The following is a 19,356-nucleotide window of genomic DNA, read 5'->3' on the forward strand; positions in this document are numbered from 1 at the left end:
GTATCTGTCCAGTCTCTGGTGGAGGTGGAGGTGGTAGCGCTGCCAGCGACGATTGCATCTGAGCAGGAGTCATCCACTGAGGTGGTGCTGGATACGGGGCCAGAGGTGGAAGAGAGGACTACGACTGATACTATACTGGTAGCTGGGACTGCGTCTGGTACTGAACCAGCGACTGGGGCAGAAGATACTGGACTAGGGGTTGAGGCTGCAACTGATATAGAGATCCCACGATAGAACTCTATGGTACTATGAGGGCACTGGGGTGCTCCTGTCCATACATGTCATAAGCAGCAGTTGCAGGGGGAGCTATCCTCTGCTGGCGATACGAAGATTGGGCTCTCCACCCTCCTCGATGAGTCCCGAACTGACTGAGCTGAACTTCATGACCAGAAACTTCGGAAGCAATATGCTGAGCCTTCAGCGAACAATCTCGGCTCAGGTGCCTAGGCAGTTTGCAATAATAGAAAACTGAATGTCCCAGGGAGTAGGCTGAGGTGATGTGGTCTATGAACCCACATCTGGTGCAGTGAATGTCGCTGGCGAGTTGTTTCCGGTTCTACTGGGAAGACCGGAAACGTCCTGATGTAGATCACCCTGACTTCTGAGGCTGACCGGATGCCCCAGAAGTACCCTAACCTGGCCGACCATGACCACTCTGCTGCTGTTTGGTAGCCTGTGGCGGCTGAATCTGACCTGATGTCCGATCAGTCTGCTTCCTTTTCTTGTCCGGATACACTCTCTGGCGAGTTGACTCTATCATCAGGGCTCTGTTCAGTGTCTCAATGTAAGATGAGTTCCCAAAACCGACAAGCTTTACTTGCAGATGTCCATCCAGACCCTGGATAAACTGAAGCATGTGGGATCTGTCCTCAGCAATTAATTCTGGACAATCTGGCCAACCGATTAAACTCGGCATTGTACTCTGTCACCGAGTGGTTGTTCTGCCGTAGACTCAGAAAATCTTGTCGGTGAGTCATTTGATATGCCCGTGGGAAGTAGCGGCTCTCAAAAGCCTCTCTGAATCTGGCCTAGGTGATGTTCTGCTCGCCTATGATGGAACGATGCATAACCCACCAGGTGTCGGCCTCATCCTGTAAATGGAAAGTAGCTAGCTTTGCTTTCTCCCACTCGGAGCAAGCCATGTAGAAGAAGGTCCGCACCATGGTCTCTACCCAAGATTGGGCCACACTCGGATCAATCTCTCCTCGGAAGAGTGTGTATCGACTCTTCATCGACTCTGCCAATACTGGGATGCAGGCTCGTGCCGCGACAATATCAGTGAGGTGGGTGGGGATCATCGCGGGAACTGGCGGAATCCCCGGAGCAGGTGGTACAAGTAGTAACGTTGGATAGATCGGGGGAGGTACTCCCGGTACTGCTGCATAAGCTGGAGCATGTACCACTGGTGGTACTGCAGGGTCGATATGAATGGTCGTGGCTAGAGGTATGGTAGGTGGTGGTATCGGGAATGGAGCAATCGGCACCACTGGTGCGGGTGCTGGGTACACTGTAGGCACTGTTAGTGAGAGCCCTAGAGCCGATCATGTGATGATTGTTGTATGGTCTCGATGTATCATATTCCTATATATATTTATAAAGGTATTTCTTTATGGTTATTATACTTACTTGCAAATAACTGAGTATAATAGCGTCCTTGAGTAGAAAATTCTTATCTATATCAATCGATTGGTTGAATTGATAATGAGATGATATAGAGAACACCACTCTTAATCATTCCTAGTCAAGTATTAACATTCAGGGACAATGTTAATGCGATGAGACTAGCATGTAGGTCAACTTGATGACTTGATCTCACAAGTTATGGATATTAGATATCAAGTTGACACATGAGTATGCATTAGAGAATGTATATTAAATGACCCGTCATTAGAAAGTATCATGGATCATTATATGAGTGTCATATACTTTCTCATGTGACTATTAGTATGACAATCAGTCATTGGACCTGAAATCACCATGGTTCCCTACATAAGGAGTTGCATACTTTGGCTTCGTCAAACGTCACCCGTAAATGGGTGGACTATAAAGGCGACTACTGGGTATGTAACAAATTATGCGGAGGGATGTGAGTGATGTAGATGGGATCTATCCCTCCTATATCATGGGAGTGACATCATGATTCTTGATAGAGTGAGACCACTAAGTGCATGGGCATGCCCAAATAGGTCAATATGAGATATTGAACTCATTTGATTAGAGTGAGTATACTTGGAGTTCAAGACATAGATTGATTAGAGGATGACACGATCTATGCCTCAATTGATCATTTTAGATGTCAAGGATAGAAGGACATTGCCACATATTGTGAGAGTCACAATTAGTAGTCACAATGGTGATGTTGGATCTCAACATTCTTGTAACTTGGGTAGTAATGATGTGTTGCTAGATACCGCTCATTACTTATGTTTCTAAATGGGTTTACGAGCATTGCCAACATTACAAGAACCTATAGGGTCACACACAAAGGGCAGTTATATGGAGATTAGGTTCATATGATGGACCAAGAGGATTAGGTTCATATGATGAACCAAATTGGATTAAGAGTAATCTAAATTAGACTAATTGAGTTGGACTCAATTTGATTCATGTGTCGAATGAGTCTAGTTTAGACTATGATTCAATGAGTCAATTTAAACCAATGAATAGAGATTCATTAAATTAAATTGATTTGAACCAAAGTTTAGATTTGATCAACCATGGGAGATAAGAGGTTAAGTTTGACTTGACTTGAGAGGGAAGATGAAGGGTCAAGTTTGACTTAACTAAATGCCACCTCATTGTGACTTGGCATGGGCCGACCAATGATGATGTTCCACATCATCAAGGCTACATCATTATGTGCCACCTGATGAGGAAGACCAAGAGCCATGACTCTTGATATTACATGAAGGTATAAGATGCCCCATTAAGTGGTAGGCCACATTAGATGTGCATTCAAGGCTTCTTCTTCTTCCTTCTCTCTTCATCTTTCTCTCCTTCTCCTCCATTGCTGAGATCTCTCAAGGGTGCTAGCACACTCTAAGTGGTTCTCTCCACCTTTTGTCCGTGTGGATACGTGTAGAGGAGTATACACTTGACACTCTACGAGATCCGACAACCATTTGGACGAGCGGGATAAGCGAAGGGCATCGCTACAAGGGTAAAACCTTTTTCATGTAGATCTAAAGTAGATCTAGTGTAGACAAACATGTACATGAATATTTTATTTATCTTCGCACCGATCCGTGGCTAGCTTCGAGGTTTCCGCAACGCAAAAAGCGATTTTTGCGGCTCGAATTGCTAACAGTGGTATCAAAGCCACGTGCGAAGCTTGTGCATGTTTGCATTTGTTATTATGAAAAGGTTTTAGCTCTGTAAGTTTCTAAAAATTTTCTACTATTATAGATTTTGTGAGTATTTTTCTTGTAGAGGTGAAGCAACAAGTGTTTGGACACTTGTAGGTTTGAAATACCAAGAAAAACCTTCTGAAACGGCAAGGTTTCGCCCAAATAAAATTATTTTTTTTGGGACAGCAACTTAAGACACTATTAGATCAGTTTGGGACACTCACAATATTCATTTTGCGAGAAGGGGCGCTGCCCCTAACCCCGCAAGGGGCATTGTCTCGCGATCGCGCCCGAAAATAGCTAAACGGGGCCGCTAAGAAGTTGTGACTCATAAATTGATAAAACAGTAGTAAAATTATAGAAATTTATGTAAAATACATAATTTAGAATTATATATGATATTGTGATGGTCATGGCCCAAAAACCCTAATATGATTGGTTAAAATTGTGTTGTAATTCATAATATGGCCTGCACGCCATTTTTTATATTGTGCGTGTTGTATACGATATGCGATCTGCGCGTTGTGCCTTCCTTATTATGTTCCTATTGTAAATAGATTTTAGACTCGAATATAACTCGATTTTCATATTTGTAATGTACAAAATGAAGCGGTGGAAGGTCCACTCAAGAAGGAGTTACGAGGAGGGTGCTGTCAACACATGACGGTCAAAAGGAGGCACTTGAAGAAGTCGTTGACCCTAGGTTGACCGTCTGATCTTTTCATTGGCTTGAGAAGATCGTAGTAGGGTCATGACCTCATCATAAATTGATTAATCAGTATTTATATATATATATATATATATATATATATATATATATATATATATACTTATGTGTATGTGATGCATGCTAATGTAGGGTAATTAGTGCCTTAATGCATATATGATACATATTCATGATTATATTAGATCTTAATCAAGTCAACTTGAAATGCCTACCAAGTTTTGATAACCATCACTACCTTGATCATTTGTTGTTGTTGAATCTGCCTAAACAGAGCAACGCATATTATCTTGGTAGGGTGCAGAGGGACAATCTTGGTCCCGCCTATCAAAGCTTGGGTGAGAACAAACTCAATTAGATTGAGTATAACTAGTTAACTCAATTGGATCGGGTAAAACTATAGCAATTTTCCAACGGTTGGAAAGATAGGATAAAGATCACATTTATCTTGATCCTATAAACAAGAGTTGCATAAAGATGTAATTGATAATTAGTTATCTACCGATCATACTAAGTCTTGGGCGATTTAGCCAAAGCTAACTCAAGGCGTAGTATGATGTGGATCTTGTCCCACGAGAATTATAACTAATTGGTATGAATCTAGTAGTGTGGTTTGACCACATCCATGATTTGATTCTACAAAAGCTCTATAATTCAGTGGGAGCATCATTTAGTTAAAGGTCTAATTAAATGATAAGTGGAATATGATATTTACTCTCTACTTTATTTATGTTGTAGATTGCCATGTCGACAAACACGAACATTTTCTCCCTATGTTATGTCCTTGACAAGGACAAGCTCAATGGAGCTAATTTCCTAGACTGGTACAGGAATCTGAGAATCGTTCTCACACAAGAAAGAAAACTGTACGTCCTAGAGCAGCCCATTCCGGAGGCACCTCCTGCCATTGCCACGCGAGCTGACCGAGATGCTTATATGCCTCATGCTCGCAACCATGAATTCTGAGCTTCAGAAGCAACACGAGTTGATGACTGCTTATGATATGGTTGAACATCTTCGTCAACTATATCAAGGACAAGCAAGGCACGAGAGATTCGAGATCTCTAAATCACTGTTTCAGTGCAAGATGCAAGATGGAACTCCCGTAGGTCCATATGTATTCAAGATGATTGGGTACATAGAGAACCTACAGAGGTTGGGATTCCCACTTAGCCAAGAACTGACCACTAACTTGATCTTGCAATCCTTGCCAGAAAGTTACAGTTAATTTATCATAAATTACAATATGAATGAAATTGATAAGCCACTGCCTGAGCTGCTAAGCATGTTACGAACTGCTGAGCTCAACCTTAAGAAGGTAAAGCCCAACTCCATTCTGATGGTGCAAAAACATAAAGGCAAGGGCAAGCCTAAAAGTAAGGGAAAGTCCCAAGCCAAGGGCAAAGGCGAGGTAATGAAACCTTAAGGAGGTGTTGCCAAGGATGCTACTTGCTTCCACTGCGGTCAGATCGGGCATTGGAAGAGGAACTACAAAGGATACTTGGAAGATCTTAAGAAGAAGAGAAATGAGATTTCTACTTCAGGTATATATGTTATAGAAGTCAATCTTTCTATTTCTTCATCGTGAGTATTAGATACCGGATGTGCTTCTCACATTTGTACTAATGTGCAAGCGCTGAGAAATAGCAGGGCATTGACAAAGGGCGAGGTGGACCTACGAGTAGGCAATGGAACACGGGTTGCTGCTGTTGCTGTAGGAACTTACTTTCTATCTCTTCCCTCTGGGCTTGTACTAGAATTAGATGAATGTTGTTATGTGTCTGCTCTCACAAAGAACATCATTTCAGTTTCTTGTTTAGACAAGAAAGACTTTTTGTTTATAATAAAGAACAAATGTTGTACAATTTATTTAAACGATATATTCTATTGTAGTGCATCTCTGATGAACGGACTCTACATTCTAGACTTAGAGAACCCTATCTATAACATAAGTACCAAAAGGTTCAAGTCAAATGAAATGAACCGAACCTATCTCTAGCATTGTCGCTTAGGTCATATAAATAAGAATCGCTTATCTCAGCTCCATAAAGATGGTTTGCTGGACTCATTTGATTTTGAATCATATGAGACATGCGAGTCATGCCTACTGGGCAAGATGACTAAGACTCCCTTTAGTGGACACAGTGAAAGAGCAACTGACTTGTTAGGACTTATACATAGTGATGTATGTGGCTCTTTCAATGTCACTGCCAGAGGTGGTTATAGGTACTTCATTACATTTACTGATGACTTCAGTAGATATGGTTATGTGTATCTGATGACACATAAGTCACAATCCTTTAAAAAGTTCAAAGAATTCAAGAATGAAGTACAAAACCAGCTAGGCAAGAGTATGAAGATACTTCGATCAGATCGAGGTGGTGAATACCTTAGCCATGAGTTTCGTGACTATCTAGCTGAGTGTGGGATTCTATCCTAACTCATTACTCCTGGAATACCATAGTGGAATGGTGTATCCGAAAGGAGGAATCGTATCCTATTAGATATGGTACGATCTATGATGAGTCACACAGATTTTCCTGTATCTTTTTGGGAATATGGTCTAGACACAGCAGCCTTCACACTTAACTGTGTTCCATCCAAAGCTGTGATAAAGACACCATATAGGATATGGACTGGGAGAGATGCCTAGATATCTTTTATGAGGATTTGGGGTTGTGAGGCTTACGTTCGACATCAAGTCTCGGACAAACTGGGACTCAAATCTGATAAGTGCTATTTTATAGGATATCCCAAGGAAACGAAGAGATATTACTTCTACATTCCCAGTCACCACAAAGTGTTTGTGGCTAAGACTGGGGTTTTTCTAGAAAAAGACTTTGTTTATAGAAAAACTAGTGGGAATACGTTCGATCTTGAAAAAGTTCAAGATATGTACCATAGCACTGAAGCCTTGATGGATGTTAAACTGGAACCACAAAAGATTGTTGCACAAGGAGTTGAGCAACAACAACCAGTTCAAGTAGACCTACCTCTTCGCAGGTCTGACAGGATATGTCGTCAGCCTGAGAGATACTCTTTTCTCTTGTCTGACCATGATGACGTTATGCTCGTTGAGAATGAGCCTACCTCCTATCAGGAAGCTGTGATGAGACCAGATTCTGAGAAATGGCTAGAGGCCATGAGATCCGAGATGGAATCCATGTACACCAACCAAGTATAGACTTTGGTTGATCCACCTGAAGGCGTCATACCCATTAGGTATAAGTGGCTCTTTAAGAGAAAGACTGACATGGATGGACTTATTACCTATAAGGGTCGTTTGGTAGCTAAAGGTTTCAAGCAAATTCATGGTATTGACTATGATGAAACTTTTTCTCTAGTAGCGATGTTTAAGTCCATTCGGATCATGCTTGCTATTGCAGCATACCACAATTATGAGATCTGGTAGATGGATGTCAAAACCACGTTTCTAAATGAAAACTTGCTCGAGGATGTGTACATGACACAACTTGAGGGTTTTGTAGATCTACTGCATACTGGCAGAGTATGCAAGCTGCATAAATCCATTTATGGACTAAAGCAAGCTTCTCAGAGTTGGAATCTTCGATTCGATGATGCGATCAAATAGTTTGGTTTCATCAAGAATGAAGATGAACCTTGTGTCTACAAGAAGGTTGTTGGGAACACAGTTGTCTTCCTTGTATTGTATGTGGATGACATTCTACTCATTGGAAATACCATCCCTTTGCTACAGTCTGTAAAGACTTGGCTGGGGAATTGTTTCTCAATGAAGCACTTAGGTAAAGCAGCCTGTATTCTAGGCATAAAGATCTATAGAGATAGATCTAAGAGATTGCTTGACCTAAGTCAAAGTACATATATTGACCCGGTATTACTACGGTTTGCTATCCAGAATTCCAAGAAAGGATTTCTACCGATGTCACATGGTGTGAGTCTTTCGAAGACTCAAAGTCCCTCTTCTAGAGAGGAGAGAGACTGCATGGATAAGATCCCTTATACTTCAGCCATAGGATCTATCATGTACGCTATGCTATGTATTCGACTTGATGTTTCGTATACTTTGAGCATGACAAGCAGATACCAGTCAGATCCAGGTGAACGCCACTGGATAGCGGTCAAGAATATTCTTAAGTACTTGAGAAGGACTAAAGAATATTTCTTGATATTTGGAGGCGATGGCGAGCTAACTGTAAAGGGTTACAGTGATTCCAGCTTCCAAACTGACCAGGATGATTATAAATCACAGTCTGGGTTCGTGTTTTGCTTGAATGGTGGTGCTGTGAGCTAGAAGAGTTCAAAGCAGGACACAGTTACTGATTCTACAACAGAGGCCGAGTATATTACTGCATCAGAAGCATGAAAGGAGGCAGTTTGGATCCACAAGTTCATTATTGAGCTTGGGGTGGTTGCTAGCATAACAGATCCTATAGAGCTCTATTGTGACAATAATGGAGCAATTGCGCAGGTTAAGGAACCTCGTTCACACCAGCGGACCAAACACATACTACAGCGCTTCCATCTCATTCGAGAGATCCTCGATAGAGGAGATGTGAAAATTTGCAGAGTACCCACAGAGGCTAACATCGCTGATCCCTTGACCAAGGCTTTGGCACAGAGAAAGCATAATGGTCACACTAGGTCATTGGGTGTTAGAGACTACCCTGATTGGCACTAGTGCTAGTGGGAGATTGTTAGTGAGAGCCCTAGAGCCGATCATGTGATGATTGTTGTATGGTCTCGATGTATCATATTCCTATATATATTTATAAAGACATTTCTTTATGGTTATTATACTTACTTGTATTGGTGCCAAATAATTGAGTATAATAACGTCCTTGAGTAGAAGGTTCTTATCTATATCAATCGATTGGTTGAATTGATAATGAGATAATATAGAGAACACTACTCTTAATCATTCCTAGTCAAGTATTAACATTCAGGGACAATGTTAATGCGATGAGACTAGCATGTAGATCAACTCGATGACTTGATCTCATAAGTCATGGATATTAGATATCAAGTTGACACATGGGTATGCATTGGAGAATGTATACTGAATGATCTGCCATGAGACAGTATCATGGATCGTTATATGAGTGTCATATACTTTCTCATGTGGCTATTAGTATGACTACTAGTCCTTAGACCTGAAGTCACCATGGTTCCCTAGATAAGGAGTTGCATACTTTGGCTTCGTCAAACGTCACCCGTAAATGGGTGGACTATAAAGGCGACTATTGGGTATGTAACAAATTATGTGGAGGGATGTGAGTGATGTAGATGAGATCTATCCCTCCTATATAATGGGAGTGACATCATGATTCTTGATAGAGTGAGACCACTAAGTGCATGGTCATGCCCAAATAGATCAATATGAGATATTAAGCTCATTTAATTAGAGTGAGTCTACTTGGAGTTTAAGACATAAATTGATTAGAGGATGACATGGTCTATACCTCAATTGATCAATTTAGATGTCAAGGATAGAAGAACATTGTCACATATTGTGAGAGTCATAATTAATAGTCACAATGGTGATGTTGGATCTCAACATTCTTGTAACTTGGGTAGTAATGATGTGTTGCTAGATACCGCTCATTACTTATGTTTCTAAATGAGTTTAGGAGCATTGCCAACGTTACAAGAACCTATAGGGTCACACACAAAGGGCAGTTACATGGAGATTAGGTTCATATGATGGACCAAGATGATTAGGTTCATGTGATGAACCAAATTGGATTAAGAGTAATCCAAATTAGACTAATTGAGTTGGACTCAATTTGATTCATGTGTCGAATGAGTCTAGTTTAGACTATGATTCATTGAGTCAATTTAAACCAATGAATAGAGATTCATTAAATTAAATTGATTTGAATCAAATGTTAGATTTGATCAACAATGGGAGATAAGAGATCAAATTTGACTTGACTTGAGAGGGAAGATGAAGGGTCAAGTTTGACTTAACTAAATGCCACCTCATTGTGACTTGGCATGGGCCGACCAATGATGATGTTCCACATCATCAAGGCTACATCATTATGTGCCACCTCATGAGGAAGACCAAGAGCCATGACTCTTGGTATTACATGAAGGTATAAGATGCTACATTAAGTGGCCGACCACATTAGATGTGCATTCAAGGCTTCTTCTTTTTCCTCCTTTCTTTATCTTTCTCTTCTTCTCCTCCATTGCCGAGACCTCTCAAGGGTACTAGCACACTCTAAGTGGTTCTTATTGGTTGCTACTCGGAAAACCTAGAGGTTCCACTGTACGAAAATTTTGTACAAAGGTCTGAACCTTTTCCTAGCTACCATGTGTTCTTTTAAATTAAATTTTGGATCGCCTGCGGAACTTAACACATTTGATCCAAAACTTAATCTAATTGTTCTTTTAGGTTTAGACTTGGATCTCCTGCGGAACTTAACACGTTTGATCCAAATCACCTAAGTTATTAATTCCATTAAATATTAATTTCCATAATTGGTTCCCAGTACTGACGTGGTGAGGCACATGACCTTCTTGGATATGGGAGCAACCACCACCGACTAGACAAAACCTTTTATAGAAATCTAATATTTAATTTCCTAAAATAACTTTAGGCTAACCGAAAAGAACAATCAAATCACAAGGAAAAATAAAACAAAAGAACACAACTTCGAAAAACATATTCGAAATACTAGAATCGTAAGCCTCTTGTATTTAGTATTATTTCCATTAATAACTAGCATGATGCGGAAAGAAAAATTACTAGTTATACCTTCTAGAAAGACCTCTTGATCTTCTACCGTATTCCTCTTCTAACCTCGGACGTTGTGTGGGCAACGATCTTCCGAGATGAGAACCGCCAAGCACCTTCTTCTTCCTCGCAAGTTTTGGCCATCAAAACTTCTTCTAGGATGAAGAAGTTCGGCCACCACCACGATGCTCCAAGGGATGCTAGAAAAGAGGCTTCTTTTCTCTCCTTCTTCTCCTTCTTAGATCCGGCCACCAAAGCTATCTCCACCATGAGAAAGTTTCGGCCACACAAAGGAGAGGAGAGAAAAGAAAGGGCCGGCCACACCCAAAGAAGAAAAGAGGGAGAAAAATAATAGAGACATTCACCTTGAAGCCTCCTCTACCCCCTCTTTTATAATCCTTGGTCTTGGCAAATAAGGAAAATTTAATAAAAACTTCCTTAATTCTTTTGCCATTAAAAAGGAAAATTTATTTAATTAAAAATAAATTTTCTTTTCTATTTGTTAATGGCCGGCCACCTTAATCCCTTTAATCAAGGAAATTTTAATTCACACAAGAATTAAAACTTCCTAATTTGCTTCCGGAAATTTATAAAAATTTCTCAAATAATTTTTTCCTTCATGGTGGTTAATAAAAAGGAAATTTTATAAATTAAAATATTTCTTTTAAACATGTGGAAAGAAAGTTATCTCTAAAAGTTAAAATCTCTTTTAATCTACAAATAAGGAAAGATATCAAATCTTTTCTTAATCTTTTGTAGAAACTTTATAAAAGAGAATATTTAATTTTAAACTCTCTTTTAAATCATGAACATGATTAAAAAGGAAAGTTTTCTTAAAATTTAAAATCCACCTTTAATCAACAAATAAGGAAAGATTTCAAATTTTAAACTCTCTTTTAAACATGTAGATGATTTACAAATAAAGAAAGTTTTTACCAAAAATTAAAACCATCCTTTTAATCTACAAATAAGGAAAGAGATTAATCTCTTCTCTTGATCTTTTGTAGAAAGCTATAAAAGGAAATTTTTAATTTTTAAACTCTCTTTTTAAAACCTTGATATCCACATAAGAAATAATTTTAATAAAAATCTCTTTTAATATTCTAGTGGCCGACCACCTAAGCTTGGGACCCAAGCTTTGGCCGGCCACCTACATGGTTCATCCATTTGGTCTTGGCCGACCCTAGCTTGGGTTCCAAGCTAGCTTGGCCGGCCCCATTGAATAGGTAAGAAGGTGGGTATAAATCTCTATATACTAGAGGCTACGATAGGGACCGAGAGGAGGAATTGGTTTTGGTCTCCCGATGAAATTAAGCATCCCGTGTTCGCCCCGAACACACAACTTAATTTCATCAATAATAATTCATTCCACTAAAGAACTATTATTGAACTACCGCACCAATCCCAAATTACATTTTGGGCTCCTTCTTATTATGAGTGTGTTAGTCTCCCTGTGTTTAAGATAACAAATGTCCACTAATTAAGTAAGTTACTGACAACTCACTTAATTAATATCTAGCTCCAAGAGTAGTACCACTCAACTTTATCGTCATGTCGGACTAAGTCCACCTGCAGGGTTTAACATGACAATCCTTATGAGCTCCTCTTGGGGACATTCTCAACCTAGATTACTAGGACACAGTTTCCTTCTATAATCAACAACACACACTATAAGTGATATCATTTCCCAACTTATCGGGCTTATTGATTCATCGAACTAAATCTCACCCATTGATAAATTAAAGAAATAAATATCAAATATATGTGCTTGTTATTATATTAGGATTAAGAGCACACACTTCCATAATAACTGAGGTCTTTGTTTCTTTATAAAGTCAGTATAAAAGAAACAACCTCTAATGGTCCTACTCAATACACTCTAAGTGTACTAGTGTAATTATATAGTTAAGATAAACTAATACCTAATTACACTACGACCTTCCAATGGTTTGTTCCTTTCCATTATGGTCGTGAGCTACTGTTTATAATTTATAAGATAACATGATCCTCTGTGTGTGACACCACACACCATGTTATCTACAATATAAATTAATTGAACAACTACATTTATCATAAATGTAGACATTTGACCAATGTGATTCTTATTTCTAGATAAATGTTTATACCAAAAGCTAGGCTTTTAGTATGCACTCTAACAATCTCCCACTTATACTAAAAGACTAAGCTGCCATATCTGCTGCCATACATCTGATTCCCAACCCTTCAACATGTCCATTAAAAGCTCTCGCCTTAAGGACCTCAGTGAAAGGATCTATAGGTCATCACCTGATGCAATCTAGGCGGCAACAACTTCTCCTCGTTTATACGATTTCTCGTATTGGGTGGTACTTGCGCTCTATTGTGTTTACTTGCCTTATAGACTCATGGTTTCTTCTAGTTTGTTACTGCACCATTATTATTACAAAAAATTGTAATAATCTTTGGACAAACTAGAAATCATATCTAAGTCTATCTTGAGGTAATTAAGTCATTCAGCTTTTATGGCTTCCTCAGAGGCTTGCCATATACTAAGCTTCTATGGTGGAGTCCAGAAAAACACCTATGCTTATCACTCTTCCATAGTTATGACTTTACCTCCTAAAGTAAGCACAAAACCCCGGGGTTTACTTATTATTGTCCCTATCCGATTGGAAGTCAAAATCCATGCAACCCACAGGGACCAAATTAACTGCCTTGTAAGCTAGCATATAATCTCTAGTTCCTCTAAGGTACTTTAATATATGCTTTACTGCAGTCCAATGTCCTTGTCTAGGGTTACTTTGATATCTGCTAACTATGCCCTTGGCAAAACAAATTTCTGATCTCGTGCATAGCATACATTAGGTTGTCTAACTGCCGAAGCATAAAGAACTGCCTACATGTCCTCAATCTCCTTTGATGTCATCGAAGACATCTCTTTACATAAAGACACTCCATGCTTAAAAGGTAAGAAACCTTTCTAGGAGTTTTGCATGCTTAAAATGAGCAAGGATAATTCCGATGTATCAAGCTTGGGATAAGTAAAATATATTTTTTCTTGCGATCCCTTATTACTTTGATCTCAAAAATATATACATTCTCCCAAGTCCTTTATATCGAATTATTTGGACAACCATACCCTTACTTCTGACAACATTTTGATATTGTTTCCAACTACCAAAAATGTTATCTACGTATAGTACAAGAAATACCACCACGTTTCCATTACATCTTTTGTATACACAAGACTTATCCGTTTACTCAATAAATCCATAGGTCTGGATTACTTTGATAAACTGGATGTTCCAAGACCTCAAAACTTTGTATCAGTCCATAGACTGATTGAGCTTGCACACAAGATGCTCTTAGCCCTTTGCAATGAACCCTTCTGGTTGCTTTATATGGATGCTTTCTTCAAGACTTCCATGCTGTCTTGACATCCACTTACCAAATAGATAAAAGAATCCGGATAGACTTAAGCATGACTACCAGTGAAAAAATTTCCTTTTTCATCTAGCCTTGCTTTGAAAGTTTCTACCTTCCTGTCTATCCCTCTTTTCCTATTATAGACCTTTTTACACCCAACGACTTTTACACCATTTGGTGATTCTACAAGCTTCCAGATTTTATTAGAATACATATATTCTAATTCTGTTATTCATTACTCTTGGCCAAGATGCTTGCATCTTTATCTTGGAGTACTTCATCATATGACCGGAGATCAGGTTCATATCCTCCAGGGATCGAATCCAAAAACTCTCCCAAAACATGAACCTATTTAGGTTGCCTAACAACCCTCCCACTACGACAAGGCACTTTCTGCAATTGTGTATCATTTGTGATACGTGTTGCAATTTTCTTGTAGTATCTCATCTTGTACAGTTGGTACTAGGTTAGACATGTCCTTTATTACAAATTTACTTATGAGCACGTGGTTCATTATATAGTCATTTTTCTAAAAATCAGTCATTGATGCTAACAATGACCTTCTGATTTTTAAGACTATAAACCTACTTTTGTTTATTTAGGATAACTTACAAACAAGTGAACTCCTATCCAACTTATCATTGTCTCTCTTTAACATATGTGCTGGATTACCCGAATCCGAATATGCTTCAAAACAGGTTTTCACCTATTCAGCAATTCTATATGAGTAGAGAGTTCTAACTTGGAAGGTACTATGTTCACTTTCATTTTCAGAGTTTATCCTTAAAATAAATTTGGTAATTTTCTAAATAACTCATCATCTATCTAATTATTCCATAAGAGTCCTTTACCTTCTTTCTACTACACCATTCTGTTGGGGTGTACCAGATGCAATTAGTTGGGATTGAAATCCAACTTTTGATAAGTGATTCCTAAAATCTCTCAAGAGTGTAACGCCCGCCCTCCCTGCTAACCCTAAGGGACGGGGCAACGATACTCTACGTACATATTACAGCGGAAGACTTAAAATAACTTTCTTAGTTTAATAAAAACTTTTCTTTTTGTTTTCAAATCCGAACTACACTAATATGGTTTCCATAACATGATAACAAGATAAATAGAAACATAACATCGAGTCACCCATATAGTACTACAATTTTTACAAAACCAAAGCGTAATTCTTAAAAAGTTCTTAAAGCAGGTTCTTATTTGGTTGCCTAGCCACCGCCACACACATCTCCTTGCCTCTCCTGCTGCTCCTTTAGCTCATCCAGCTTTTACCTTTATCTGTGGTACAAGGAAAGTAAGCCGTGAGCACTCAGGGCTCAGTAAGTTCCTTTCCTACTCACTAAAACCGAAAATCATCACATGGTCAAAGAATATCTCAACATAACGTGATCTCAATTAGTCATGGCATAACATATCATACTCTTTAAGCATATCATGCAACGTAACAAAATCATAACTAGTCATGACATATCATCTCTTAAAGCATAGCATGATACATAACATAATCATATCTAATCATGGCATATCATAGCATCATCATAAGGTAGCATGGCATATCAAGCTCTTAAAGCATAGCATGAAACATAACATAATCATATCTAATCATGACATATCATAAATCATAGCATCATCTCAACATGATCATAAAGTAAATGCAATATGATTTTGAAAACATGTATCCGAAAAACATGTGTATGTCTCATGATCTTTAAAACCATTTCTTCTTACATATATACTTGAACATATTATCAACTTAAAGGGGATCCCGGCTATGTACCAATTACATATTGCGCGCAACCTATGTAGGTCCAAGGTAGCAAGTCCTGAACCCTACAAGGCAAACATACTAGGCCCGAGTCTTACTCCATCGACCTAGGGGCACTTAGGAGCCCATCCCTAACGAGGCCCGAGTCTTATTCCAACGACCCCGGGGCGCTTATGGAGCCCACCTTTGGTACAAGCCACATAAAGTAAGTACATGTCATACTTATACATATCACACATCATAAAAGCATGCATCACTTAGACACACATCATATCATAAAAGTATGCATCACTTAGGCATACATCATATCATAAAAGTATGCATCACTTAGGCATACATCATATCATAAAAGTATGCATCACTTAGGCATACATCATGTCATAAAAGTATGCATCACTTAGGCATACATCATGTCATAAAAGTATACATCACTTAGGCATACATCATATCATAAAGGTATGCATCACTTAGGCATATATCATGTCATAAAAGCATGCATATTTTCACCACATAGCATATCATAAAAGCATGTATATTTTAAGCACATAGCATATCATCAAAGCATGCATATTTCTATCCACATAGCATATCATAAAAGCATGCATATTTCTAAGCACATATCATATCATGGAAAGCATAAATCACAAGCATACATGTTTAAGCATAAGGGTGTATCATGTGATTATACTATCATAAGAAACATGGTAACATAGTTAACTTGGGTTCTAAGCTTCCTAATCCCTTGGGTTTTTATCATGGCTGAACCCCCTTAGATCTCAATTTAGGTAAAAACAACCTCCAAGCATGTGGAACCTAAATTATCATCACATCAATTTCAGAGGAAGCATTATAAGAATGATTAACTTGGTTTCTAAGTTCTCCAAGTCCCTAACTTTCATGTGGCCGAACCCTATCAGGTGTGAAACAAGGTCCCAAATGTCATGAAAGCATGGAAACCTTAAACCATATTTATAGCATTTTTTTCCAAGTAACATAGTAAGCATATTTGAGCTAGTTCCTAAGTTCTTCAAGCCCTTAACATATGTCATGACCAAAATTTCACAAGTATTCATTAGGGCTAAAAACAAGCATACAAGCATGTGAACTTGAACTAACATCATGTATAAATTTATAATGAGGCATCATACAAAGGGTATGGCCGAAACTTACCCTAGCCTCATTCTAGGTCATTAAACAACATATAGCATGAGAACTTTGGCTTTCTACTTATCATATTTCATGTAGAGTGACATGAGCATATTTAATTTTTGTTCTAGGGTTTCTAGGGCATCTATCCCTTCATGGCCGAGACTTACAATGGTCCATTTAGGTCATGGAAAAATTATACAAACATGTGACACAATCTACACATTATCATATTTCCATAAGAAGCATTTTTAACACAATTGGTTTAAATTCTAAGGCCTCTAGGTCATTTAAACCCTACTTGGCCGAGACCCATCAGTGGTTAACTTAGCTTCAAATAGCCTAAAAGCATAGGAAGTCATACAAGTTTCATAGCATGTATGAAGACAAGCATAATAAACATACATGTGCATTGTGTTTTAGGCTTCCTAGGTTTCTTTCTTTTTTTTTCTTTTATTTTTCCTCATGGCCGAAACGTACCATTCTCTAAACTAGGTTTTAAGTAGCCTAAAGCATGGAAAACCTAAGTAAGTTTCATGGCAAAAATTACTAAGAACATCATATACAAATTTGGTTCATAAACAAGCTAGGACCCTTGTGACCTTACAAGTCATATATCATGTAACTAAAATCTCTATACCCTAATTAAGCATGAGAGCATTAAACCACTTTCATATCTTAATATCACAGAGGTCTTGAGCATGTTAAAATTTTGTTTAAGCTTTCCTAAGCTATCCATCTTAACATGGCCGAAAATCTTAATGAAGAGTTCATGAATTTCTAGCAATATTCAACATGCAAATTCTTTAAGAGAACTCTATATTCTATCATATAAACATGGTTACTTAAATTTAAAGGTCTTCCTAACCCTAAGCTCTTTTCTTGGCCGAAACATATGAGGGGATTTCCTTTGGTTCCAAGTAACTTTCAAGCAAGAAAACCAACAAAAGATCCTTAGTAATTCATGGAGGGAATCTTGTACTAGTTTGGTTAAACAATGATTTCCCTATCCTCTTTAAAATATTTTTGGCCGAAATTCTAGGGTTAGGTACTCCTCTGACCAAGCATCATATAGGTATAAAAACATGGAGGAAAACCTTCCTACATAGCATAGAAAAATATCACGAAATGAGGACTTGTTCAAACCTTCCTAGACTTGAAAACTCTTCTTTGGCCGAATTTTCTTAAATTCTATTCTAGGTTTTCTAATCCTCATAAAATTCGAAAATCACATAAAAAGCCTTGTACCACAGGTGAGGGGAAGCTTACATCATTTTCGCTTGTGGATCTAAGGTATGGTGATGGAAGAAGTAGCTTCTTCTTCTAGTTCCCTTCCCTTGTTTCTCTTGCTAAATCCTCCTTGTATCTTAGGCTTTCTTAGGAGAAAACCTTGGCTTGGGGCCGAAGATGGAGGAGAGGGGGCTGGGGTTCTCGGTGAGGGAGAGGGAAGAATGAGAGAAATGAGAGAAAAATTAGAATTCTTCTCTTTTCTTGCTCCCTTTTATGTTAAGGGGGAAGAGGTAGCAAAATTGGTTTTTGTTTTCCTTCTCCCTTAACCCATTTTCTATTTTCTTTTCTTTATTTTATTTCCTAATTTATTCTCATCATTCATGATGAAATAAGGGGGAATGAATCCCCTTAATTAGCCTCTTTTATTTTCGGCAAGAGAAGAGAGAAAGAGGGAGAGAAGGAAGGAAGGCAAGTTGCCTTTCTCTTGCTCTTTTCTTGTTTTCTTTTGGCTAGCTTTTACTCTCACCCTTATCATGAGTTTCTCTTCTTTTCTATCAATATCTTCTCTCTATCCCAATTGGTTTCCACTAATTAATTCTATAAATTATAATATAAGAGGTTCAAGGTTCAATCCTTGACCTCCTCTTCTTTTTATTTCATTTTATTTCTTTTTGCTTCAACCCACTTCCTTTTATTTTTCTAAGGAAAAATCCTACATTCATATGCTTATCTTAAAAGCTTAGTGGGTGTTACAAAGAGGTACTTGCCACTACGATCTTCCATAGTGACTTTTTACTTTAACATTTCTCCGCATCAACCTTGTACTCTTTGAACTAATCAAAGTACTTAGTCTTGCGGTACATTAAGTAAATTTATTTGTATCTTGAATAGTTGTCTATAAAATAGACAAAATATTCAATACTACCTCTTGTCTGGATAGTCATAGGATCACACAAATCAGAATGAACCGATTTCAACATATCTTTGACTCCATACCCCTTGGACTTAA

The 19,356-nt window shown here is 38.3% G+C and overlaps 1 protein-coding gene across 1 annotated transcript in view; it reads left to right on the top strand.

Moving 5' to 3' along the window:
• Positions 1 to 1,446: 1,446 nt before the first annotated feature.
• Positions 1,447 to 19,356, top strand: part of LOC122043624 (indole-3-acetaldehyde oxidase-like) — a 67,589-nt gene continuing 49,679 nt past the window's right edge. The window contains exon 1 of the mRNA XM_042604232.1: positions 1,447 to 1,518. Within this exon, the coding sequence (XP_042460166.1) occupies positions 1,447 to 1,518 (72 nt within the window). The remainder of the gene's footprint in view (positions 1,519 to 19,356) is intronic.

Source organism: Zingiber officinale, chromosome 2A, assembly GCF_018446385.1.
Source record: "Zingiber officinale cultivar Zhangliang chromosome 2A, Zo_v1.1, whole genome shotgun sequence".
Taxonomy (NCBI): Eukaryota; Viridiplantae; Streptophyta; class Magnoliopsida; order Zingiberales; family Zingiberaceae; genus Zingiber; species Zingiber officinale.